Source organism: Scyliorhinus torazame, chromosome 5, assembly GCF_047496885.1.
Source record: "Scyliorhinus torazame isolate Kashiwa2021f chromosome 5, sScyTor2.1, whole genome shotgun sequence".
NCBI classification, from domain to species: domain Eukaryota; kingdom Metazoa; phylum Chordata; class Chondrichthyes; order Carcharhiniformes; family Scyliorhinidae; genus Scyliorhinus; species Scyliorhinus torazame.
This window is the reverse complement of record NC_092711.1, coordinates 293308008-293333725: the sequence shown is the minus strand read 5'-3', so window position 1 is coordinate 293333725 and position 25718 is coordinate 293308008. Positions and strand designations below refer to the sequence as shown.

Genomic DNA, 25718 nt, shown 5'->3' with positions numbered 1-25718 from the left:
GTTGGTATACTGCTTTCCTAGTGGATAGCAGGTTAAAGTCCATTCGCCACTTTTTCCTCTCCGCCAGCAGCTCTACAGTTGGGGCCTCGGAATATTTTCTATCGACTTCCAGAATGGAATCCACTAGCTGTTGCCTCGCCATCCTCTCTTCCCTATCTCTGCTTGGCATTTTCAAATTATGTACAAATCACAACCATCAGCCATGAACTGTAGTCCTACTACAAAAGTCCTCCATGTCCCAACCTAATCTACTTTACAATTATTAAAAACAAAACAGACAAAAAATAACCCACAATACAGCAAAATCAACCCCTACAACTGCCCCCTGCCCCAACCTGACATTTACCATTCCTTAAAGAAGGTGATGAAAAGTCCCCATCTCGAAAGGAACCCCTCCTCTGATCTCCTAATGGCAAAATACTTTTTCTCAAATGAAGGAATGCTGCCAAGTCACTCACCCACCATGGCGGCTCCAGGTTCTGCCAGCCTAACAAGATCCACTTACGGGCTATCAGTGAGGCAAGGGCCAACATATTGGCATCTCTCCTCACCCGTACTCTCGGATCTTCTAACACCCCAAATATTGGCACCTACGGGTTTGCAGCCACCCACACCCCCAGAATCTCCCACGGGGACTTCCAGAACTCCTCCAACTTTGGCCACAACCAGAACATATATGTGTGATTGGCCGGTCCCCTCACGCACCACCAGTATCTATCCTCTCGCCCTGGAAAAAACGGAGTCATGTGCGCTCTGTGCGCCACTTTAAACTTGCACACGAGGTCAAATTTACCCTTCACAGGGCCTCACTCCATAACCCCGTCTCGAATACCCCCAGCTCCTCCTCCCACTTTATATCTTCCACCGATGCCCTTTCAATTAATTCCCCGTACATGTCCGAGATCCTACCCTTCACTGTCTTGTCCTCAGACAGAAGTCTTTCACACAACAATGGGAGTGACAACCTCGGGAAAATGGCCAACTCCTTTCTCACAAAATTCCTGATTTACAAAATCCATTACCTCTTGGCAATTAGAACTCCTCCTCCAACTCTCTGAACTCCGCAAACCTACCCCCCCCACACACCCACAAACAGGTCCCTAAAACAATATATTCCCACCCGCTCCCATACCCTAAATGTAGAATCCAGCCCTGGCAGGATAAATCTACGATCGCCACAGATTACCGGCCACAATAACATACCCTCCATCTTAAAATGCTGCCTGCACTGATTCCACAGGCTGAGCGATGACACCACCACCGAACCCATGAAATACCTAGCTGGTGAGAACAGAAGAGATGCCAGTAACAGTGCCCTCAAACCAGTCCCGGTACACGAGGCCGCCTCCATCCGTCCCCTCCGGCCTCTCCTCCGCAGCCCACTTCCTGACCTTTTCAACATTCGACGCTCAGTAATAATTCCACAAGCTCGGCAGCACCAATCTGCCTCTCCCTCTCCAAAAACACCCTCCTAATCCGAGGTACCTTATCCGCCCATATAGAACTCAGAAATTATCTTATTCATCCTTCCAAAGATTGAATTGGGCACAGAAATCACAGAAAATTTGGCAAGGCCATCATCTTTACTGTCTGGATCCTCCCAGCCAAAAGCGGTAGAACATCTCACCTCTTAACATCGTTCACCCTCTTCACCAAGTTCGCCAAATTCAACTTATTGGGCCCAACTATGCGGCACCTGTGTACTTAACTTTCGAAAATTCGACTTCATCAGCTGAAACGGCAACTTCTCCAAGCCCGTCCCGTGCACCTGAACATTGACCAAGAAGATTTCACTCTTTCCTCCATTGACCTTATACCCTGAGAATCACCCAAACTCCGTCAATACCCCCATAATCCTATCCATACTCTCCACCGGATCTGTGATGGTTGGCCTTCCACATTCTACCTGCCATATTGACCTTCCACATTCTACCTGCCGTAAAAGGATATTCAAAACTCTGATGCCCATGTCCTTACTCAATTGTGAACTTTGTTTTCAAATCTCTCACTGGCTTTGTCCCATCCCATCTCTTATCTTCTCCAGCCCTAGAATCCTCAAGAGATATCTGCACTCTTGTGAGTCACCAATTTAATTGGTCTACCATCGATGGCCACGGCCTTCAAGATCCAGAGCTCTGGAATTTCCTCCCTAAATCTCACTGCTTCCCTACCTCAAAGTTGCTCCTTAGAAGTTACCTCTTTGACCTTTACCTGCCTTAATATTTCCTCGTGGCTCAGTGTCAAAAATTGTGATTGATAACACTCCTGTGAAACACCTTGGGGTGTTTCATGACATCAAAGATTCTATACAAACATGAGCTCTTGTTGTTGAACACTCAGTGGAATGGATGTCCAACAACAAGTGGCTAATGGCTAACGGCAAAGGTTGAAACTAGGAATAATTTGTAGAATATCTTAAAGACTATCCGTAGCATACATTGATAGGGAATGCCATAAAGCCATTCACGCATTGTTTGGTTAACTGATCCAATGATGAAAATTTAACGCTAGCTAATGAGTTAAACAGTAGTCAAACTTGCTTAATTGAACAATTAGCAGATTAAGAGGCCTACTGTGCACATAGATTGCCAGGCACATACTTAATATACACAAGAGAGCAAGCTTCCATAGAAACGGAGGAGAAAAATAGTCACAAGCTAGAATCATGTGATACAGTTTCAAGTGGAAGAGACTACATTCCTTTATATAGTGATCAAGTTAAAAATAAAATAGACTACATCAAAATAATAACAAAAATAGGTTTTTAACCTACACATCAATTCGGGTTAACATTTAAAATTAAGATCACCGTTGAGCTTGTAATAAGAAGATTCCATACATGCATAAAACAGAGAACGCCACAGTGCATTGTATAATGAGATTTATTCCAGGAGGATAGAAGACCAAATTGCTTAGGGGTAATGCAGTCATGTGGATATTATGTAAATTACATTCCCACGTGAATCAAGTTTTTATTTCAGGGCACAGGGTATACAGTTAATTTCAAATAATTACATTTGATAACTGTAAATAGAATACCGGCATCATTTTGGAATGCATCTTTAATGAGAAAAATTGTATTTTACCACAAAAGCACAGAAAGAGGTTTCAGCAATAATCGGACAGACTGTAGGTTTTAATTATAATTCTTATTTTGATCGGGATTAAGTTTGGCAAGTGCTATCTTCCAATAAATAATTCAAAACTCGGCTTGCATTGTCAAAAGTGAACACCCAGGGCAGCACGGTGGCGCAGTGGGTTAGCCCTGCTGCCTCACGGCGCCGAGGTCCCAGGTTCGATCCCGGCTCTGGGTCACTGTCCATGTGGAGTTTGCACACTCTCCCCATGCTTGTGTGGGTTTCGCCCCCACAACCCAAAGATTTTTTTGTTTTTAAAATATATTTTTATTAAGAATTTTTCAATAACAATATTTTCCACCTTACAAACTCCCCCCCACGTAACAAAGAAAAGAACTCGCGTGGCAAGACATGAACATGGCAAGTCAATAAAATACAGAACTTTGTACAATGGATTCTTCCCGTACATGTCAGTTTCCAGAACATTCATGTGCTTTCTTGCTCACATGCCCTCCACAGTAACCCCCCTTTCCCCGCCCCCCCCACGAACGATGTCCCCCCCTCCCCCCGGGTTGCTGCTGTCCGACCTTCATCTAACGCTACGCGAGATGGTCTAGGAACGGTTGCCACCGCCTGTAGAACCCCTGCGCAGACCCTCTCAAGGCAAACTTTATCCTTTCCAACTTGATAAACCCAGCCATATCATTTATCCAGGCCTCCACGCTGGGGGGCTTCGCCTCCTTCCACATTAACAAGATCCTTCGCCGGGCTACTAGGGACGCAAAGGCCGGAATGCCGGCCTCTTTCGCCTCCTGCACTCCTGGCTCATCCACGACTCCAAATAGTGCTAGCCCCCAGCTTGGTTTGACCCGGACTTTCACCACCTTAGATACTGTTCCCGCAACTCCCCTCCAGAATGCCTCCAGTGCCGGACATGACCAAAACATATGGACATGGTTTGCCGGACATCCTGAGCACCTCCCACATCTGTCCTCCACCCCAAAGAACCTACTCAGCCTCGCCCCCGTCATATGCGCTCTATGAACCACCTTAAATTGTATCAGGCTAAGCCTTGCACACCAGGAAGAGGAATTAACCTACTTAGGGCATCAGCCCATAGCCCCTCCTCAATCTCCTCCCCCAACTCCTCTTCCCATTTACCCTTCAGCTCCTCTACCAAAGCCTCCCCCTCTTCTTTCATCTCCTGGTATATCGCCGACACCTTGCCCTCTCCGACCCATACGCCCGAAATCACCCTATCTTGAATCCCCTGTGCCGGGAGTAGCGGAAAATCCCTCACCTGCCGCCTCACAAACGCCCTCACTTGCATGTACCTGAAAGCGTTTTCCGGGGGTAGCCCAAACTTCTCCTCCAGCGCCCCTAAGCTCGCGAACGTCCCGTCAATGAACAGGTCCCCCATTCTTCTAATTCCTACCCGATGCCATCTCTGAAATCCCCCATCCATCCTACCTGGGACAAACCGATGGTTGTCTCTGATCGGGGACCACACCGAGGCTCCCGTCGCACCCCTGTGCCGTCTCCACTGCTCCCAGATCTTTAGCGTTGCTGCCACCACCGGGCTCGTGGTGTACCTTGTCGGCGAGTGCCGTCACCAGCGCCCCCAGGCTCGTTCCTTTACAGGACGCCATCTCCAACCTCTTCCACGCCGTCCTCTCTCCCTCCATCACCCACTTACGGATCATTGCCACGTTGGCTGCCCAATAATAACCACCCAGATTCGGCAATGCCAACCCTCTTCTATCTCTGCTGTGCTCTAAGAACCCCCTCCTTACCCGCGGGGTCTTGCACGCCCACACAAACCCCGTAATGATCCTGCTTACCCTCTTAATAAAGGCCTTAGTGATCACAATTGGGAGGCATTGGAATACAAAAAGAAATCTCGGGAGGACCACCATTTTAACCGACTGTAACCTACCCGCCAGCGAGAGTGGCAACATGTCCTACCTTTTAAAATCCTCCTCCATCTGTTTCACCAAACGCGTCAAATTAAGTTTGTGCAGTGCCCCCAACTCCTAGCTACCTGAATCCCCAAATATCGAAAACTCCTTTCCGCCCTCCTCAACGGTAGGTCCTCTATCCCTCTTTCCTGGTCCCCCGGATGGATCACAAAGAGCACACTCTTTCCCACATTGAGCTTATAGCCCGAAAAATCTCCAAACTCCCGTAGGATCTGCATTACCTCAACCATCCCCTCCACTGGATCCGTCACATACAGCAACAGGTCGTCTGCATACAGCGACACTCGATGTTCCTCTCCCCCTCGAACCACCCCCTTCCATTTCCCCGACTCCCTTAACGCCATGGCCAAAGGTTCAATTGCTAATGCGAACAGCAGAGGGGACAGGGGGCACCCCTGCCTCGTCCCTCGATACAGCCGGAAATACTCCGACCTCCACCGGTTCGTGACCACTCGCCACCGGGGCTTTATACAGGAGCTTAACCCAACTAATAAACCCTCCCCCGAACCCAAACCTCCTCAACACTTCCCAGAGATACTCCCACTCTACCCGATCAAAGGCCTTCTCCGCGTCCATGGCTGTCACTATCTCCGCTTCTCCCTCCACCGATGGCATCATTATCACATTTAAGAGCCTTTGCACATTAGTGTTTAACTGCCTACCCTTTACGAATCCCATCTGGTCCTCGTGAATAACCCCCGGGACACAGTCCTCAATCCTCATGGCCAACATTTTTGCCAGCAACTTAGCATCTACATTAAGGAGCGAGAAGTGGGTCCTTATCCCGCTTCAAGATCAAAGAGATCGTCGCCTCCGACATTGTCGAGGGCAGGGTCCCCCCCCTCCCTTGATTCATTGAAGGTCCTTACCAGCAACGGGGCTAACAGGTCTACATACTTCCTGTAGAACTCCACCGGGAACCCATCCGGCCCCGGGGCCTTCCCTGCCTGCATGCTCCCCAGTCCTTTAACCAGCTCCTCCACACCAATTGGCGCCACCAGACCCGCCACCTCCTGCACCTCCACCCTTGGGAACCTCAACTGATCCACGAATCGCCGCATCCCCTCTTTTCCCCCTGGGGGGCTGGGACCTATACAGTTCCTCGTAAAAGGCCTTAAAAGCCTCATTCACTTTCCCTGTACTCCGCACCGTAGTTCCCCTGCCATCTTTGACTCCACCTATTTCCCTCGCTGCCATCCTCTTACAGAGCTGGTGTGCCAGCATCTGGCTCGCCTTCTCCCCATATTCATATATTGCCCCCTGTGCCTTCCTCTGCTGTGCCTCTGCCTTCCCTGTGATCAACAGGTCGAACTCCGTCTGGAGACTTCATCTCTCCCAGAGTAGTCCCTCTGCATAGCTCCTGTCCACCCTTAAAATCTCCCCCACTAACCTCTCCCTTTCCCTGCCCTCTCTCTTCACCCTGTGAGCCCTGATGGAGATTAACTCTCCCCTGACCACCGCCTTCAGCGCCTCCCATACTACTCCCACCTGCACCTCCCTGTTGTCGTTAGCCTTCAGATATCTTTCAATACATTCCCGCAACCACCCGCACACTTCCTCGTGTGCCAGCAGTCCCACATCCAACCTCCACAACGGGCGTTGGTCCCTCTCCTCCCCCAGCCCCAGCTCCACCCAGTGCGGGGCATGGTCTGAAATGGCTATGGACGAATACTCCGTTCCCTCCACTTTCGGGATCAGTGCCCTGCCCAAAACAAAAAAGATCTATCCGGGAGTAGGCCTTATGTACGTGGGAGAAAAAAGAAAATTCTCTGGCCAAAGGTCTGGCAAATCTCCACGGATCTACTCCCCCCCCCATCTGATCCATAAACCCCCTAAGCACCTTGGCCGCAGCCGGCCTCCTCCCAGTCCTTGATCTGGAACGATCTAATGCTGGTCCAGCACCGTGTTAAAATCCCCACCCATTATCAAACTCCCTACCTCCTGGTCTGGAATACGCCCCCAACATCCGTTTCATGAATCCAGCATCGTCCCAGTTTGGGGCATATACATTCACCAGTACCACCTCCGTCCCCTGCAACCTACCACTCACCATCACGTATAGGCCTCCCTTGTCCGCTACTATGTTCTTGGCCTCAAATGACACCCGCTTTCCCACCAGTATTGCCACCCCTCTATTCTTCACATCCAGCCCTGAATGGAACACCTGTCCCACCCATCCCTTCCTTAACCTGACCTGATCTGCCACATTCAGATGTGTCTCCTGAAGCATGGCCACGTCTGCCCTCAGTCCCTTTAGGTGCGGGAACACTCGGGCCCTCTTAACCGGCCCATTTAGGCCTCTCACATTCCACGTGATCAGCCGGATTTGGGGGGGGGTCCTAGATCCACATCTAGCACTTTTGCTCCCCCCATATTACTTCCGTGAGTCAGCTGACCTCTGCTTCCCCTGCCTTCCCGTTGATCTCCCCGTGTGGGAGTCTCTCCTCCTCCTTACCTTCCTCCATCTCCCCCCCCCCCCCCCCCCCCCCCCCCACCTTTTGGCGCGGGAAAAAAGCCCGCGCTTTGCTGAACCAGCCCCGCCCCCTGTGGCGCAGCTCCTGCTGCGGCCATCATCCCAGTTCCCTCATCCCCGAGTCTCACCTCCCTCCAGGCCCGACGCCCACATTCCCCATCATCATCATTTTGTCTACAGAAAAGAAAAAAGGAAATTTTAAGAATTTTAACCAGAACTCTACCCACATCCCCATCTCACCCACAAAATATTCTTTACCCATATTTACAACCCCATATACAACCACATCCCCTCAGTTCGAGTCCAGTTTTTCCGTCTGTATAAAGGTCCAAGCCTCTTCTGGCGTTTCAAAATAATAGTGTCTGTCCTGATAAGTGACCCACAGTCGCGCAGGCTGCAGCATGCCGAACCGGACTCTTTTTCTATGCAGCACCGCCTTGGCCCGGTTGAAGCCACCTCCGCGCTCCAATCCTGGTATATTCGGATCACCGCGTTCTCCCATCTGCTGCTCCGCACCTTCTTGGCCCATCTAGCACACTTTCTTTGTCCACAAAGCGATGGAACCTTGCCACTATCGCCCTTGGCGGCTCATCTGCCTTGGGTCTCCTCGCCAGGACCCGGTGAGCCCCTTCCAGCTCCTGGGGGGTCGGAGAGGCCTCCGCACCCATCAGCGAATGGAGCATCGTTCTCACGTACGCCACGGCATCAGCTCCCTCCACTCCTTCGGGGAGACCCAGAATCCGGAGGTTCTTCCTCCTCGACCTGTTCTCCAGGACCTCAATTCTCTCGGCCCACCTCCTGTGCACCGCCTTGTGCGCCTCCACTTTTACCGCCAGGCCCAGGATATCGTCCTCGTTGGTGTTCACTTTATCGTTCACCTCACGAAGCTCCACCGCCTGGGTCTTCTTCAGCCCCTCAATCGCCAACAGCATCGGCTCCAGCACCTCCTTTTTCAGCACCTCCACACATCTCATGAGGAACTCCTGCTGGTCTGGCCCCCACGCTGCTCGCTCTCCGCCATCTTGCCTTCTTCCCCTCGTTTTGATCTCTGCTCCATGGCCTCTTTCCTCGTTGCTCCACTGCTGCTCCCTGCCAAATATTGTAGGGGGGGGGGACCTCACTGCTCCTTCCCACACGGGATTAATCTGAAAAAAGCTCCGTTGGGGCTCCTCTGGAGAGCCCGAAAGTCCGTTTTCGCCGGAGCTGCCGAAACACGCGGCTTAGCTCCGTATCGCCGCAACTGGAAGTCCCCACAACCCAAAGATGTGCAGGGTAGGTGGATTGGCTATGCTAAATTGCCCCTTAATTGGAAAAAATGAATTGGGTACTCTAAATTAAAAAGAATTTAAACAATTTTTTAATTAAAAAAAAAAAAGTAAACATCCCATTTAACGTTACTCTATTCTGGAGATAGACCATCACGCTTCCGAGGCAAGACATCCACTTGGAACATTAATCTCTCTAATTCTGACGCTGACAAATTACACAGTATATTTCTAACATTTTCTGACTCACAGAATCACATAATAGTTTATACAGTACAGGAGGCCATTTGGCCTGGTGTGGCCGAACTGGTTCTCCGAACAGCAATTTACCTAGTGCTGCTCCCCGGCCTTCTCGAGTAGGTAGAAAAGGTGGCCTTAGGCAGACTCGTCTGCAAATTATTTTCTACACAGTTTGCACCTCTGATGGAACTTTTGCATTTCTGTGGAGAGTTAAAATTTAAATTATGCGTACATTTGTCCCCCTCACCTTTTCATTTTCCAGCTCCACAAACTTCCGGAAAACAAGGTAATCTTTTTAAAATAAATTTAGAGTACCCAATTCATGTTTTCCAATTAAGGGGCAATTTAGTTTGGCCAATCCACCTACCCTGCACATCTGTGTGTTGTGGGGGGCAAAACCCATGCAAACACGGAGAGAATGTCCGTACGGACTGTGATCCAGAGCCGGGTATCGAACCTGGGACCTCGGCGCCGTGAGGCAGCTGTGCTAAACATTGCGTCATGGTGCTGCCCAAAATAAGGTAATCTAAGCCAAGACTTGACAACAATGGATGCCAATGAGCCTTGATTAATTAGCTGTGAGATTTTATGTTTTAACATGTCAGAGACCTCAACCACCACACTAAACTGCATTAGTAACTTTGGGACTTGGGGAGGGTGGAGTTACCCTGAGCAACAGTCAAGAGCAAAAGCTTCATCCTCTGATTTTATGTTCACACCATCTCAACAATTCCCTTTACTACACACCTTGAACGGCTAATGTACATTCTTGTGCATCAATCACTGTTTGTGTTCATTGTCAGCTGGGCAAAAGAAAAAAGAGCAAAACCTTCTGCAGGAAAACAGCGAAGCAATCCAATTTCTATCCAATCACCCCCATCCCACCAGGCCCTTAAATTATTTCTCTGATCAAAATTAGCATTTAATTTAAATCCATCACTTCCTTTAGATTTCATTTTCGTACGTTTTTGAACTCCCAGCTTGACATGATAGTTGGGAGGTTAATATGTCTCCCTCTCCATTTCAAAGTTGATCAAATGCAAACAGAAAGATTGTGAAGTCAACACAATTTACTTTGTTGTAGAAAGGGGATTATACCAGAAACGGAGTTATAACAACTCCACTATCGTGTAAAATAACTTTGTGCAAAACAAGTCTCCTTCTCGTTTCCTTGCTAACAATTAGACTAAAAGGCGGCATGTGGCGCAGTGGTTAGCACTGGGACTGCGGCACTGAGGACCTGGGTTCAAATTCCGGCCCTCGAATTCCTGTCCGTGTGGAGTTTGCACATTCTCCCCGTGTCTGCGTGGGTTTCACCCCCACAACCCAAAGATGTGCAGGTTAGGTGGATTGGCCACACTAAATTGCCCCTTAATAGGGAAAATAAAAGTAACTGGGTACTCTAAATTTAAAAAAACAAAACAATTAAAACTAAATTTCCCTCAATTTACACTAACATAAAATAGAAGGTCAAGCTTTTTACTATGTTGGATTACTAAAATATGAAATGGCACCATGGTAAAAAGAATTATTGAAAAATGCATACATTCACAAAGAAGTTGCAAATAAAAACCTATTGGATGGCACAGTAGTTACAAAAACTCATCCCATTCTTAAAATACGAATTACTGACCTTCGCTCCACCTAAAAGGCCAAGAGATATAGCCACCCTGGCACGGAGGTCAGGCCTATCCTTTGGCCAAACATATGTAAACATAGCCCTGAGGATTTTTCCTGTATCGACATCTTTGAACTGAAAGATAACGTTTATAAAATTAGTACAATTTTAAACTCAATAGATTTTCGTAAACATCAGAAAGCTACTGACAGTGAGTATTTCTGGTTTGTATGGGTGACTGTGTTGACAACCTAAATTATCTTATTTAACAGAAGCAGCAGGTGAGGAGTGATTTTTGTGGCCTAGAGCTAGCTGCACCACTATAAATTCAACTAATAGCTGGGTTCAGCAAGTCTATTGTTGCAGTACATTAGATTTTTAAAAGTCAGAAATAAACTGAACAAAGTGTTTAAAATCATTTTTAATCATACAACTTTTCAAAAGAAATCTAATGATGAGGCAGCATCTTGAAATTGCTAGGATACCAAGAGATAGTAGTCCTTTGTAATCATTAAAAACATTCACAGATAGCTTTGCTAAAACAACATAAATCTACACTTTAAATAATATTATGGGGCTGGTATAGCACAGTGGGCTAAACAGCTGGCTTGTAATGCTGAACAAGGCCAGCAGCACGGGTTAAATTCCCATAACGGCCTCCCCGAACAGGGGCCGGAATGTGGCGACTAGGGGCTTTTCACAGTAACTTCATTGAAGCCTACTTGCGACAATAAGCGATTATTATTATTTTCTATATTACTCCTCTGAAACTCTCAGCAGCTTCATGCCTCATGAGTTAAACACAGAAACCCAGACGTAACTGTCCATGATTCTATGCGCCCCCATAAGGTGTGCTGTTGATGTCCTACATGCTGCAATGAAGTAGAAATCACCGAGCTGACAAAAACCTGTTCCTTTACACTCTTAGTTTTGAGGATTAAAACCTTTGAAAGCCTTGTTGAATGAAGTGTAATTGGATTTTAGATTTGTTACGTATACTGAGGTACAGCAAAATGTATTGTTCTGCGTACAGTCCAGGCAGATCGTTCCATACATGAAAAACGTAGGGCATACGGTGAATACACAATGTAAATACATAGGAATCAGGTGAAGCATACAGAGTACAGTGCTAACATCGGATGAAGCATACAGAGTATGGTGTGCTACGGTCATAATTACTTTTTTTTAAAAAATTCGAGCACCCAATTATTTTTTTCCAATTAAGGGACAATTTAGCGTGGCCAATTCACATATCCTGCACATTTTTGGGTTGTGGGGGTGAAGCCCACGCAGACACGGAGCGAATTGCAAACTCTAGACGGACAGTGGCCCAGGGCCAGGATCGAACCCGGGTCCTCAGCGTCGTAGGCAGCTGTGCCACCATGCCGCCCCACTACGGTCAGAATTACTGATGATCAATCTGCTTCCCTGAAACCAAATCTTCTATTTTTGGGATGTCAAATTTCTCCATTTGTTTTTTTTTTTTAAATCACATTAAGAAAAAAACTAAAGTTCGAAGCTTCTACTTTAATCCTATTTATCTATCCCAATCAATTGAAATTCTGATCAAAATGACAAACTGTGATTTTTACTTCTTGGTTTGCTGTGTGATTGCCTTTTACCCTGCTCGATGACAGCGCAGTTACTGGACATCTAGAGATCCCCTTGATATGTGCCAAATTCAAACTTCCACTGGGAAAGGGGAAAGCCATGCCAGTGATCACAAGATCTTCATGGACAGCTTACTTCAAGGGCAGCCATCAGCACTGTTGCTTCGCCGCAGGCCATGAAATCTGGGCATTTAGTTTAATATTGTGAACACAATGGCAAAAATACTCTCTCCGATTTTAAAAACAAGCTTTTTGGAACTGTCGCTTTCAAGAATTTTTCATGTGTTTTAAATTAACAGATCTTCCACGGTAACACTTGGAGCAAACCAGATATATATACATGAAAGGTTTGGGGGCGGGGGGGCCCTCATGGCGTGAATTGAAATATTAATTGCAGAAATAACAAAAGAAAATAAGCAGAAAATAGATAATACAAAAGGAGAAGCAAAAGATTAGAAAGGCCAAGGGGAGCACAAAGATAGACTGCGAAGGAATATAAAAGGGAAATTGGACAGGATTTTATCAACACAAAGTTGAGTCGATAAAACGAATAACGTGATAATTGAGAGAGAAAAGAAGAATCTAATGGAGTAAGAAAGAATGGTTGCCAGTGCTTTTTCACAGTTTTTACAGAAGCATGCCTTAGTGTGAATTAAAGGATACATAGGGGAGCTGAAACAATTACATGGAACAATTATAGATAAGGAAGTACTGCTGAAAATGTTGATGAAACTCAATGCTAAAGAAAATGTTTCTAAAAAGCCTTTCAAATATCCTTGGATAGAAATGCTGTAGCAGAGGACTGAAAGGTTACAAATATAATGCCTCGATCCAAGAATGAAGAAAACAAACTGGATACCAGTTCAACACTCATGGGTAGACGTCAAAAGGCCATAATAAAGGATAAAATAAATGTGCCCTAGAGCCCCGAGACACACAATGATGGAGGAGCTACTGGACGGGATAATATGGAAAAAGGGAACTGCGGGGCGTATACAGATTACTTCTAGAAAGGGCAAGAGCACCACCGGATGGAGCAAGGCTGAAGTGGGAGGATGAACAAGAGACGGAAGGGGGGGGGGGGGGGAAGAGAGAGAGAGAGAGAGAGAGAGAGAGAGAGAGAGAGAGAGAGAGAGAGAGAGAGAGAGAGAGAGAGAGAGAGAGAGAGAGAGAGAGAGAGCCAAGGAAACGCCAGGTGGGTACCCAGGGAGAGACTGATGAGGGGGCCAGAAGGCCCCCACAAAGTCATAAGAGCAAAATAAGCAACAAATAATCCACCTCCTACGACGGAGGAAAGGGCCTAAGACAGGGCCTGAAAATAGCAGGAAAGGAGAGAGAGGGGGGGGGGGGAGGGGGGAGCCAAAAAAAGGGAACAGCATGTAAATTGTAAATAATAACCCTTTCAAACATCTTACAAGTGTAAAATTTAAGAATAAAAATCCTATATAAAAAAATTAAAGGATAAAATTGCTCCTCACTTAGGAAGAGAAGAAATGCAAGACAAGGAATTGGAAGTATGAGCAACAGAACAGCATTTATATACCACTATGTAGGAAGATATCAATGGACTGGTCAGGTGGGCAAATGGAAATCAACCCAGAGCAGTACGAGGTGATGCATTTGGAGAGTACAAACAAGGCAAAAGATTGCACAATAAACGGGAGGATACTGAGAGGTAGAGAGGAAGTGAGGGGCCTTGGAGCAAAGTCCACGGCTGGGATTCTCCGACCCCGTGCCAGGTCGAAGAATCCCCGGGGGACGCGAGAATCACGCCCCGCCGTTGGCTTATCTATTCTCCGGCGCCCGCGGGATCGCCGCCACGCCGGCCGGGGGCCATGGAAAGCGCCCCCCCCCCCCCCCCCAGGCGATTCTCCAGGCCCCGACGGGCCGGGTGGCCGCCGGGTTCGGCCGAGTCCCGCCGGCGTGGGTCACTCAGGTCCCACACGGCGGGACCTGGAAGGTGTGTCTGCAGGGGCCGCCCTGGAGGGGGTGGAGGTATCCAACCCCAGGGGGCACGGTGGCCTGGCCCGCGATCGGCGGGCGGGCTGGTTTCGTGGGGGCCTATGTTCACCCGCGCGGGGCCCCTGTAGGGCTCCGCCATATTGCCCGGGGGGCCGGCGCGGAGACTGGAACCCACGCGCAGCATCACGCCGGCCGCAGCGCGCATGCATAGAATCACGCTGGCCGAAGCTGCAGGGTCCACTCCGGCACTGACCCAGCCGCCTAGGAAGTGGAGCATTCCTCAATATCGGGGTCTGTTGACGCCTGAGTGGTTGGCGCCGCTTTTCACGCCGGCGTCAGAACTTGGCCGCGGGATTGGAGAATCCCGGCCCATATCCCTTAAGGTAGCAGGACAGATTGATAAAGCAGTTCAGAAGGCATATGGAACCCTTTCATTTATTAACTGAGATGTAGAATATAGAGCAGGGCGGTTATGCTGGAACGATTCTAAACATTAGTTAGGCCACAACATGAGTACTGTGCGAAGTTCTGGTCACCTCATTGCAGCAAGAATGTAATTCCATTAGAGAGGGCACAGAGGAGATTTATGAGAATGTTGTCAGGACTGAAACATTGCAGCTATGAGGAAAGAATGGTAGGCTGGGGTTGTGCTCTTTGGAACCGAGGTGGCTGAGGAGAGATTTGATTGAGATGCACATTATTGAAAGAGACCTGGATGGAGTGGATAGGAAGGACATATTTACTTGAGCAGAGAGGTCAACAACTAGGGTGCACAGATTTACAGTGATTGGTAGAGAGATTTGCGAGATGAGATGAGAATTATTTTTCATCCAGAGGGTTGTGGGGGTTTAGGAACTCGCTACTTGCAAGGGTAGCAGAGGCAGCAATCCTCATTTAAAAGATGTTTGGATGTGTAATCCAAACCTCAACTGCTGCAACCTGTAGACTTCCGTAGCGGATGAAATGCTGGAAAGTGGGATCAGGTTGAGTGGCTGATTTTTCAACCCGTTCAGACCCAATGGGACTAGTGGCTTCTTTCTGTGCCATAAACCTTCCATGATTCTGTCCACCTTCTGAAGTTGTCTTATCCAATTTGTGGGGAACAAATTCCAACTCATTTGCCAGTAACTCAGATAATGCTAGAGTTCGGCTTTTAGAATTCAACTTTTACAGTGAAAATGAAAGCTATTTTGGGGCACAATCCTCACACCCTACACGCTTACATGATTTGCAAATCCAGGTTTTTAGGCTAGCCTTCCCCATAAATTAAATCCACTTCTAACAGCACCAAATAGTTGAATGAATAAAATCCTATTTCTCATTTGCTGCCCGTCCCCGCCATCTTTTTTAGTCTAATTAAGAAATTATGCTCCTATTTCATCCTGTTAAGGATGGCTGATTTCAAGAAAAATGACTTGATACAGTAATAATTATATAACACCTTTAACATATTCAAGGTTACTTCATGGAAGCATTATTAAACAAAACCCAACATGTTTACAAGGATGTAAATTACACACCAAACAACCTTTCATGAAAACAATACGGATTTCAGGTAAAACTTAGGCATCAGATATGAAAATAAAATTGCATTCCCAGTATGCGCTCAACCACAAACACACAATAGTTACATTTTTGGGGTCGGTATGAAGGCCTCCACCAGCATGCCCATGCCAGCCTGTCCTTTTATCTATCAACTGCAACCACTGGGATCCCTGAAACCAAAAACAAAACAGTTATACAAGCAAAGATTTTACAATATGTAACGGCACAAGTCACAACAGTAGAAAGCTTAAGTTAATGACTTTTGTATTGAAGTTCTTTTAGAAACAAAACCATTGATGATGCTACACATTGGATTCCAGACGCACAAAATGACTTGCATCTCATTTACACTCAAATCTACAGCCAAAAGATCCAAGGCGGAAGCATGCAAAAGCTCCCATTTTTAAACCTTGCTCGCCATTTGACCAATACCAGAAAAAATACATAAGGTCACCACCCTACCTCCCAACCACTGTTTCACCCGCCCTGAATGTGATTTTAATGGGAATTTCTTGTCGCAAAATAAGTACAGGAAAAAATAAAAATTAACTTGTGAGTGTTGCTCATGCATAATTTAAACAAGATAAGCACTTCAATCCAGCTCCTTTTTTCAAAAAAATGCAATGAGTATAGAAGCTTAACAGATGGCAAGTTCTGTTAAAATCTATTAGAGGGAAGGTGAGAAAGTAGCAGGAGGGCAAGATAGAGAATGCACCCATGTTTTCTCGCTGCAATGAATGTGACTGTGGCGCCATCCAGCATCAACAGAATGGCTACAATAAAATACCGTTCTGAGGTTAGAAATCACTTTGCAAGCCCCCCAACCCGGCTGATTACGTGGAACGTGAGAGGGCTGAACGGGCCGATAAAGAGGGCACGGGTACTCGCACACCTTAAGAAACTTAAGGCAGATGTGGTTATGTTACAGGAAACGCACCTGAAACTGATAGACCAGGTGAGGCTACGCAAAGGATGGGTGGGGCAGGTGTTCCATTCGGGGCTAGATGCGAAAAACAGGGGGGTGGCTATATTAGTGGGGAAGCGGGTAATGTTCGAGGCAAAGACTATAGTGGCGGATAACGGGGGCAGATACGTGATGGTGAGTGGCAAACTACAGGGGGAGACGGTGGTTTTGGTAAACGTATATGCCCCGAACTGGGATGATGCCAATTTTATGAGGCGGATGCTAGGACGCATTCCGGACCTAGAGATGGGAAAGCTGATAATGGGGGGAGATTTTAATACGGTGTTGGAACCAGGGCTGGATAGGTCGAAGTCCAGGACTGGAAGGAGGCCGGCAGCAGCCAAGGTACTTAAAGATTTTATGGAGCAGATGGGAGGTGTAGACCCGTGGAGATTTAGCAGACCTAGGAGTAAGGAGCTCTCATTTTTCTCCTATGTCCATAAAGTCTACTCGCGAATAGACTTTTTTGTGCTGGGAAGGGCGTTGATCCCGAAGGTGAGGGGAACGGAGTATACGGCTATAGCCATTTCGGATCACGCTCCACACTGGGTAGACTTGGAGATAGGGGAGGAAACAGGAGGGCGCCCACCCTGGAGAATGGACATGGGACTAATGGCAGATGAGGGGGTGTGTCTAAGGGTGAGGGGGTGCATTGAAAAGTACTTGGAACTCAATGATAATGGGGAGGTCCAGGTGGGAGTGGTCTGGGAGGCGTTGAAGGCGGTGGTTAGAGGGGAGCTGATATCAATAAGGGCACATAAAGGGAAGCAGGAGAGTAAGGAACGGGAGCGGTTGCTGCAAGAACTTTTGAGGGTGGACAGACAATATGCGGAAGCACCGGAGGAGGGACTGTACAGGGAAAGGCAAAGGCTACATGTAGAATTTGACTTGCTGTCTACGGGCACTGCAGAGGCACAATGGAGGAAGGCACAGGGTGTACAGTACGAATATGGGGAGAAGGCGAGCAGGTTGCTGGCACACCAATTGAGGAAAAGGAGAGCAGCGAGGGAAATAGGGGGAGTGAGGGATGAGGAAGTAGAGATGGAGCGGGGAGCGGAGAGAGTGAATGGAGTGTTCAAGACATTTTATAAAAAATTATATGAAGCTCAACCCCCGGATGGGAGGGAGAGAATGATGGGCTTCTTGGATCGGCTGGAATTTGCCAAGGTGGAAGAGCAGGAAAGGGTGGGACTGGGAGCACAGATCGAGGTAGAAGAAGTGGTGAAAGGAATTAGGAGCATGCAGGCGGCAAAGGCCCCGGGACCGGATGGATTCCCAGTCGAATTCTATAGAAAATGTGTGGACTTGCTCGCCCCGGTATTGACGAGGACCTTTAATGAGGCAAAGGAAAGGGGACAACTGCCCCCGACTATGTCTGAAGCAACGATATCGCTTCTCTTAAAGAAGGAAAAGGACCCGCTACAATGCGGGGGTGGTCCACGAGGACCAAACTGGGTTTGTGAAGGGGAGACAGCTGAACACGAATATACGGAGGCTGTTAGGGGTAATGATGATGGCCCCACCAGAGGGGGAAACGGAGATAGTAGTGGCGATGGATGCTGAGAAAGCATTTGATAGAGTGGAGTGGGATTATCTGTGGGAGGTGTTGAGGAGATTTGGTTTTGGAGAGGGGTATGTTAGATGGGTGCAGCTGTTGTATAGGGCCCCGATGGCGAGCGTGGTCACGAATGGACGGGGATCTGCATATTTTCGGCTCCATAGAGGGACAAGGCAGGGATGCCCTCTGTCCCCATTATTGTTTGCACTGGCGATTGAGCCCCTGGCGATAGCGTTGAGGGGTTCCAAGAAGTGGAGGGGAGTACTTAGAGGAGGAGAAGAGCACCGGGTATCTTTGTATGCGGACGATTTGCTACTATACGTGGCAGACCCGGCGGAGGGGATGCCAGAAATAATGCGGATACTTGGGGAGTATGGGGATTTTTCAGGGTATAAATTGAACATGGGGAAAAGTGAGTTGTTTGTGGTGCATCCAGGGGAGCAGAGTAGAGAAATAGAGGACCTACCGTTGAGGAAGGTAACAAGGGACTTTCGTTACCTGGGGATCCAGATAGCCAAGAATTGGGGCACATTGCAAAGGTTAAATTTAACACGGTTGGTGGAACAAATGGAGGAGGATTTCAAGAGATGGGATATGGTATCCCTGTCACTGGCAGGGAGGGTGCAGGCGGTTAAGATGGTGGTCCTCCCGAGATTCCTCTTTGTGTTTCAGTGCCTCCCGGTGGTGATCACGAAGGCTTTTTTTTTAAAGGATTGAAAAGAGCATCATGGGTTTTGTGTGGGCCGGGAAGACCCCGAGAGTGAGGAAGGGATTCTTACAGCGTAGCAGGGATAGGGGGGGGGCTGGCACTACCGAGCCTAAGTGAGTATTATTGGGCCGCTAATATTTCAATGTAAGTGGATGGGAGAGGAGGAGGGAGCGGCGTGGAAGAGATTAGAGAGGGCGTCCTGTAGGGGGACTAGCCTACAGGCTATGGTGACAGCCCCATTGCCGTTCTCACTGAGGAACTACACCACAAGCCCGGTGGTGGTGGCTACACTGAAGATTTGGGGACAGTGGAGACGGCATAGGGGAAAGACTGGAGCCTTGGGGGGGGTCCCCGATAAGAAACAACCATAGGTTTGCCCCGGGGGGAATGGATGGGGGATATGGAATGTGGCAAAGAGCAGGAATAACGCAACTGAAAGATCTGTTTGTGGATGGGAAGTTCGCGAGTCTGGGAGCGCTGACCGAGAAATATGGGTTGCCCCAAGGGAATGCATTCAGGTATATGCAACTGAGGGCTTTTGCGAGGCAACAGGTGAGGGAATTCCCGCAGCTCCCGACACAAGAGGTGCAGGACAGAGTGATCTCAAAGACATGGGTGGGGGATGGTAAGGTGTCAGATATATATAGGGAAATGAGGGACGAAGGGGAGACTATGGTAGATGAACTAAAAGGGAAATGGGAAGAAGAGCTGGGGGAGGAGATCGAGGAGGGGCTGTGGGCAGATGCCCTAAGCAGGGTAAACTCGTCGTCCTCGTGTGCCAGGCTAAGCCTGATTCAGTTTAAGGTATTACACAGGGCGCATATGACTGGAGTACGGCTCAGTAAATTTTTTGGGGTGGAGGATAGGTGTGCGAGGTGCTCGAGAAGCCCAGCGAATCATACCCATATGTTTTGGTGATGCCCGGCACTACAGGGGTTTTGGATGGGGGTGACAAAGGTGCTTTCAAAAGTAGTGGGGGTCCGGGTCGAACCAAGCTGGGGGTTGGCTATATTTGGGGTTGCACAAGCCGGGAGTGCAGGAGGCGAGAGAGGCCGATGTTTTGGCCTTTGCGTCCCTAGTAGCCCGGCGCAGGATATTGCTAATGTGGAAAGAAGCCAAGCCCCCGGGGGTGGAGACCTGGATAAATGACATGGCAGGGTTTATAAAGCTAGAGCGGATTAAGTTCGTTCTAAGGGGGTCGGCTCAAGGGTTCACCAGGCGGTGACAACCGTTCGTCGAATACCTCGCAGAAAGATAGATGGAATAGAAAAAAGAAGGCAGCAGCAGCAGCCCAGGATCGGGGGGGGGGGGGGGGGGGGGGGGAGGAACCAGAAGGACTCTCAGGGTTGTTAATATATACTGTATAATATGTATAGGTCGTTGCGACAGATAATTATATATTGGACTGTTAAATTATATTTTGGGAGAGTGTTACTTGTGATAAGGCAGTTGCCAATTAGGGTTAGTTTTCATTTTTGTTATTTATTATTTATTCATTTTTTGTTTATAAAATAGGTCATTGTTATTTGTGTTGTTATAATATTGTGTAAAGGATGCACAATGTACTGTGATGGTTGACCAAATATTTTCAATAAAATATTTATTAAAAAAAAGAAATCACTTTGCCTCCTCTCCAGTTTCTCTCTGCTTTCAAGCATTTACAAACCCGAGCTGGGGAGAAATTTCTCCTATTACTCTTTGCCGCCAAACTAAGTACAGCCCATAACAGACGTGGGCAACCTACAGCCCAGGGGCCACATGCGACCCATCGGGGTTCTGAGTGTGACCCATGAGACATTTTGTTGATTGTTGCCCACAAGCAAAGTTCCCAGATTCCACTGGCTTCTGTCCACACAGGTATTTTACCTATTGTATGACTTAAAGCAAAGGCCCGTGAAGTGCGCTCCCTCTGCGCCCAATCAAGTGTAAACATTTATTCTGTTTTTACCACTTGTCGTTAATGGCAGTTCTTTTAATACATGAATGATTAAGCATTTTCTATAACATCAAATAATCAGCGTGTATTAAATATATTCGATATTGTTCCGGTGTCATAATTAGTGAACATGCCCAATTTCAACCTTGTGGTCCACCGAGATGAAGGTGATCTTATGTGGCCCAATCACTAGCCTAGGTTACCCATCACTGACCCACAATATGAGTGATCAGAGAAAGACAACGGATAAAGAGAACTCATGTGTCTGAGCATCTCTGAATCATAGGCAATTTCAACATACCGCAACAACTCAAAAATGGGAGCAGGTTTATTTTGTTGATGGACAAAGAAACAAAATGCAACTTTATTTGCATAAAGAAACAATTTTAAGACAAGGAAAGCATTGCAAATGTTTGCCGATCAGGTGGTTTTAAGTAGCCATACTGTAAACCCGTGTATTGGCATATAATGGGAGACTAATTTATATTAATATAACAAATAACAATTTCCCAACAAGTTATTCACACAATTACTTCTGAGCTAGTCAATAAGATTTGAGAATGAATAAACACCTTCATGTCTTCCTTTTATTTGTGGTTTTTCAACCTCAGACTACTTTACTCTGGTTGCAGTGAGACACATTATTCCTTGCCACATAATTGGAAATATACGAGTTGCCCACTGAATAAATTCTAGTAATTTATTGATTTTAAAGGTCAACTAGTGAAAATTGCAAAACAAATTCCTCTTTCCTGAAAATGTTTCATGCAATATACTGTAATGATTGTCATAAATTATTAATATCAAATGATTAGATTGAATCTTTGCAGCTATGACATGGGGGATTGATTGACACACTAGCAGTTGGGCAAAATAATTCCAATATTCTGTATTTTCAAGGTTGAACAGAATAAAGCTAACGTCGCCTTTTGTGTCTTTCCTTCATATTTCCATCCCTTCTCTTGATGAAACCAAATTACATTTAAGTACAATATCTGCAAATGCTGGCAGACCTTCAGGATTTCATCCAAGCCATTCAAAATATGCAAACCTAAAGAATTCAGCATTGAAGCCAATTGTAACATGTGAACCCATTGCTGCCTCACTTAAATTCAACCAACTCAGTCGAATGGAACCTTCCCATTCTGCTCGGTTCAACGTAACACAAAGACACTTATCCTTAGAACTATTAAAGGAATATTGCGAAAGGTGAATTAATCATGTAAAATGGGGAAAAAGCCAAAGTGACATGGTTTGGTTTATAGGTTCTGGAAGTTTATCCCCCAACACTAAGACCAATTCCGTGAAGGGATGAGAGATTCTGCTCAGGAACTGCCCCCCAAATCCTTTCCTCAAATTTCAGCCAAGCTGAGAAGTGGTACTGATTTTTGTAGGAAAGAATAAAAACTAGACAAAGTATTAAGGTGATTTGGCAAAGGAATTAGAGATGAGATGAGAGACTTATTTTTAGGATTTACAATTCACTGAATGCCAATTAGGTAGCAGCTTTAAAACAAAAAGAGATAAATACTCGGGGAGAAAAAAAAATACTGAGATATTTGGAAAAGGAATGGGAAAAATGGGACTAACTAGACTGCTCTTAAAGAACCAGCACAGGCTTGATGGCTTTACTATTCTACATGAGCCTGGTGTGTTCAATGTGGAAACTTTTATATATATTGTATTATGTGTCTGTTGTAGTAAAGTTATTAAAATAACTTGGGTTAATGTATCCAGATTATATGTCTGCTAAAGCTGCGAGTAAGGGGTCAACAGCGAGGCAGGCTGTGATGTCACTCACGGGGGGCTATGTCTGTTGTGGTTTCGTTTTACAGCCCTGCCTGTGTCTGTTTTAGTTTCATTTTTAGAGTTCTGCTCTGGATTTTGAGGGAAGGAGGTGTGTTTCTCAGACTGACTTCTTAAAGCTTCTCTCCAAAGGACTTTGTGAAAAAATCTGTAAGCCACTGAATGTTAACTTTACTAATAAGTGGCATTTGACCGGTGTGTATGGAATTTGCTGGTATTTGAAAGTAGATAGGAAAGTAAGCTCAAAGACATTTCTTTTTTAGAACGGTTGATTAAAAAGTTGTTTTTCCCTTCAATGTTAATGGAGATTAATCCTGTGTTAATCATTAAGTTTGTTTTAATATCAAAGATACCCAGTTGTCAGTAGAATCGCTCCTGGAGCGAAGTATCCTTTCCTCAGTGTTTACAAAATTGAAAATTTGTTGAGGTCTCGTCCGACTTCCTAATCTAAATTGGTCCGGGTGCCGTAACACTGGGCTGTTTCTCCTTGTTGTCCAACATCAGTAAAACTTGATGGAGATCTGCATGCAAGTTGTTGGAGTTATCATCTTAGTTGAATGGTGTATGGCATGATGAGAAGTAATAGGAAAAGGCCGAAAATCCCATTGTGAGTCTTGTCGTTCCAAGTAAAACAAATTGTGTGTTGCAGACAGCCATTTTGTAATATGAAGGAGGAAACTATCAAAATAAATCTTATAAATGAGTCGAATTTATATCCAAAATATAAACCCATTTCTAAAAGGCTACTCGTCGCCGCTGTACATTTAAAATAACCGATCATAAAATATTCTTCCTATGAGTAAATGGAGATAAATGACAGAACATTAAAATCCAACCTTTGCAGCCTCCAATATGTGCCTTCCAGTTTCTCCTCCCAAATTATGCAAGGTCCCATATCTTAAATATGTTGGAGAAGCCTAAAAAGCAACACAAAAGGATCAACAATTTTTATATGCAGAAACTATTAAATTAAACCTTACTGCAGCTGCCCCAAAGGTTCCCCAAGATCATTAGTAAATAGAGATTCAGCTTTTTATTTACTGGCCAGAAAATTAACCAGTTAAATATCACTCAAACAATGGTAGCAACATTTGCCACAATAGCACCATGAAAAATCAAATGGCAATATTATTACAGTATCTAGCAAGCCAATAAAGGCGCACAAAAACTTATCGCAGCACAGCACAATATTTAAGATCTTATGGAATATACCATTCAGTTTTTTTAAGTTATAGTGCCTAGATTTTTTTCAATACAATTACATTTTCTGTCAGTAATAAATGATGGTCTTAGCAACAGCAATAGGCAATTGACTACAACTATAAACTCAAGCACAACTTTTAAACAAGGTGAACGGTGCTAAATATAGAGTACAGATTAAAAAGGGCCAATCTAAAACAACAACATTAATAATAATAATCTTTACTAGTGTCACAAGTAGGCTTACGTTAACACTGCAATGCGTTACTGTGAAAAGCCGCTAGTCGCCACATTACGCGCCTGTTCGGGTACACTGAGGGAGAATTCAGAATGTCCAATTCACCTAACAGCACGTCTTTCGGGACTTTACAGCCCAATGCAGAATAGGTAAAGTAGAACACAGACAGAGAACACAGCTTTATGATCTTCCTCAGCTTTACCCTCTTGATAGAATATTCAAAGTGCGAAAAATGATATGTAGCAATGTCAGATGTATCATAGCGTTGCTCACAATAATTCAGATCACAAGCTATTTTTAAAAAGAGCTATCATGCATGTAATGCCTTGTGCAGGGCCAGACCACGATGGCCATGGAATCCTAAAGTGTAGGCTCAGACGGCCCAGAAGCGAGAGCAGCTAATCAAACCATTTGAGCACAGTAAATTCATACACTGGCCTGCTTCTTCCACAGCTACCGGATAAGAGTCTTGGGCAGAATTTAGGTTTCCAAACAAGAGAAAGTGCCCACCTTTTCAAAAGTAGCTAAAACTGTTCAAGGTTGCTCTGGAAAATGTCCTTTGGCATTATTTCAAAGAGTAGGGTGTTATTTACGTGTCCTGGCCAGTACTTATCCCTCAATCAATAATACAATCATTGATTATCTGGTCATTATCATGTTGCTGTTCCTGGGTATGTGCTGTATGCATATTGGCTGTCACATCTCCTATATTACAACAGTGACCACACTTCAGAAAACGCTGCCATGGCTGGCATCAAGTCTGTCCAGCCCTGTTAAATTTTATACATTCTTATGATCTCCAGTGACTACAGGCTTGGCTGGCCCAAACTTTCCTCATATGACAATCCTGCCATTTCAAGAATCAGTCGAGCGAACCTTCGCTGCACTCCCTCTATGGCAAGTATACCTTTTTAGGTAAGGAGACCAAAACAGCACACACTACTCCAGGTGTGGTTCCACTAAGGACCTGTAAAGCTGCAGTTAAGACACCCTTGCTCCTGTACTCAAATCCTCTTGCAATGAAGGTCAATATACCATTTGCCTTCCTAACTGCTCGGTGCACCTGCATGCTTGCTTTCAGTGACTGATGTACAAGGACACCCAGGTCCCTTTGTACATCAACATTTCCCAATCTATCACCATTTAAATAATGCTCTGCCTCGCTGCCTTTTCTGCCAAATTGGATAAATTCATATTTATTCATGTTATAATGCATGTATTTGCCCACACACTCAACCTGTCTAAATTGCCTTGAAACATCTTTACTTCCACCTCACCACTCACAATTCCACCCAGTTTTTCCAACTTCGAAATATTACATTTGATTCCTTCCTCCAAACTACTATGAATAGCTGAGGCCCAAGCACTAATCCCTACGGGACCCCACTTGTCACCTCGCCTTCCACTCTGAAAAAGACCCATTTATTCCTACTTTGTTTCCTGTCTGCTAACCAATTCTCTATCCATGTCAATCCATTACCCCCAATCCCAGCCATATATTGCACACTAACCTCTCATGTAGGACTTTAGTTTTCTGA

The 25718-nt window shown here is 46.1% G+C and overlaps 1 protein-coding gene across 2 annotated transcripts in view; it reads right to left on the bottom strand.

The window, feature by feature from the left end:
• Nucleotides 1–25718, bottom strand: part of abcb7 (ATP-binding cassette, sub-family B (MDR/TAP), member 7) — a 101358-nt gene that overhangs the window by 67064 nt on the left and 8576 nt on the right. For both annotated transcript variants that reach the window (XM_072505750.1, XM_072505751.1), the window contains exons 2-4: nt 23579–23659; nt 15856–15939; nt 10668–10787 (exon numbers count right to left, since the gene is read on the bottom strand). In XM_072505750.1, the coding sequence (XP_072361851.1) occupies nt 10668–10787; nt 15856–15939; nt 23579–23659 (285 nt within the window). The remainder of the gene's footprint in view (nt 1–10667; nt 10788–15855; nt 15940–23578; nt 23660–25718) is intronic.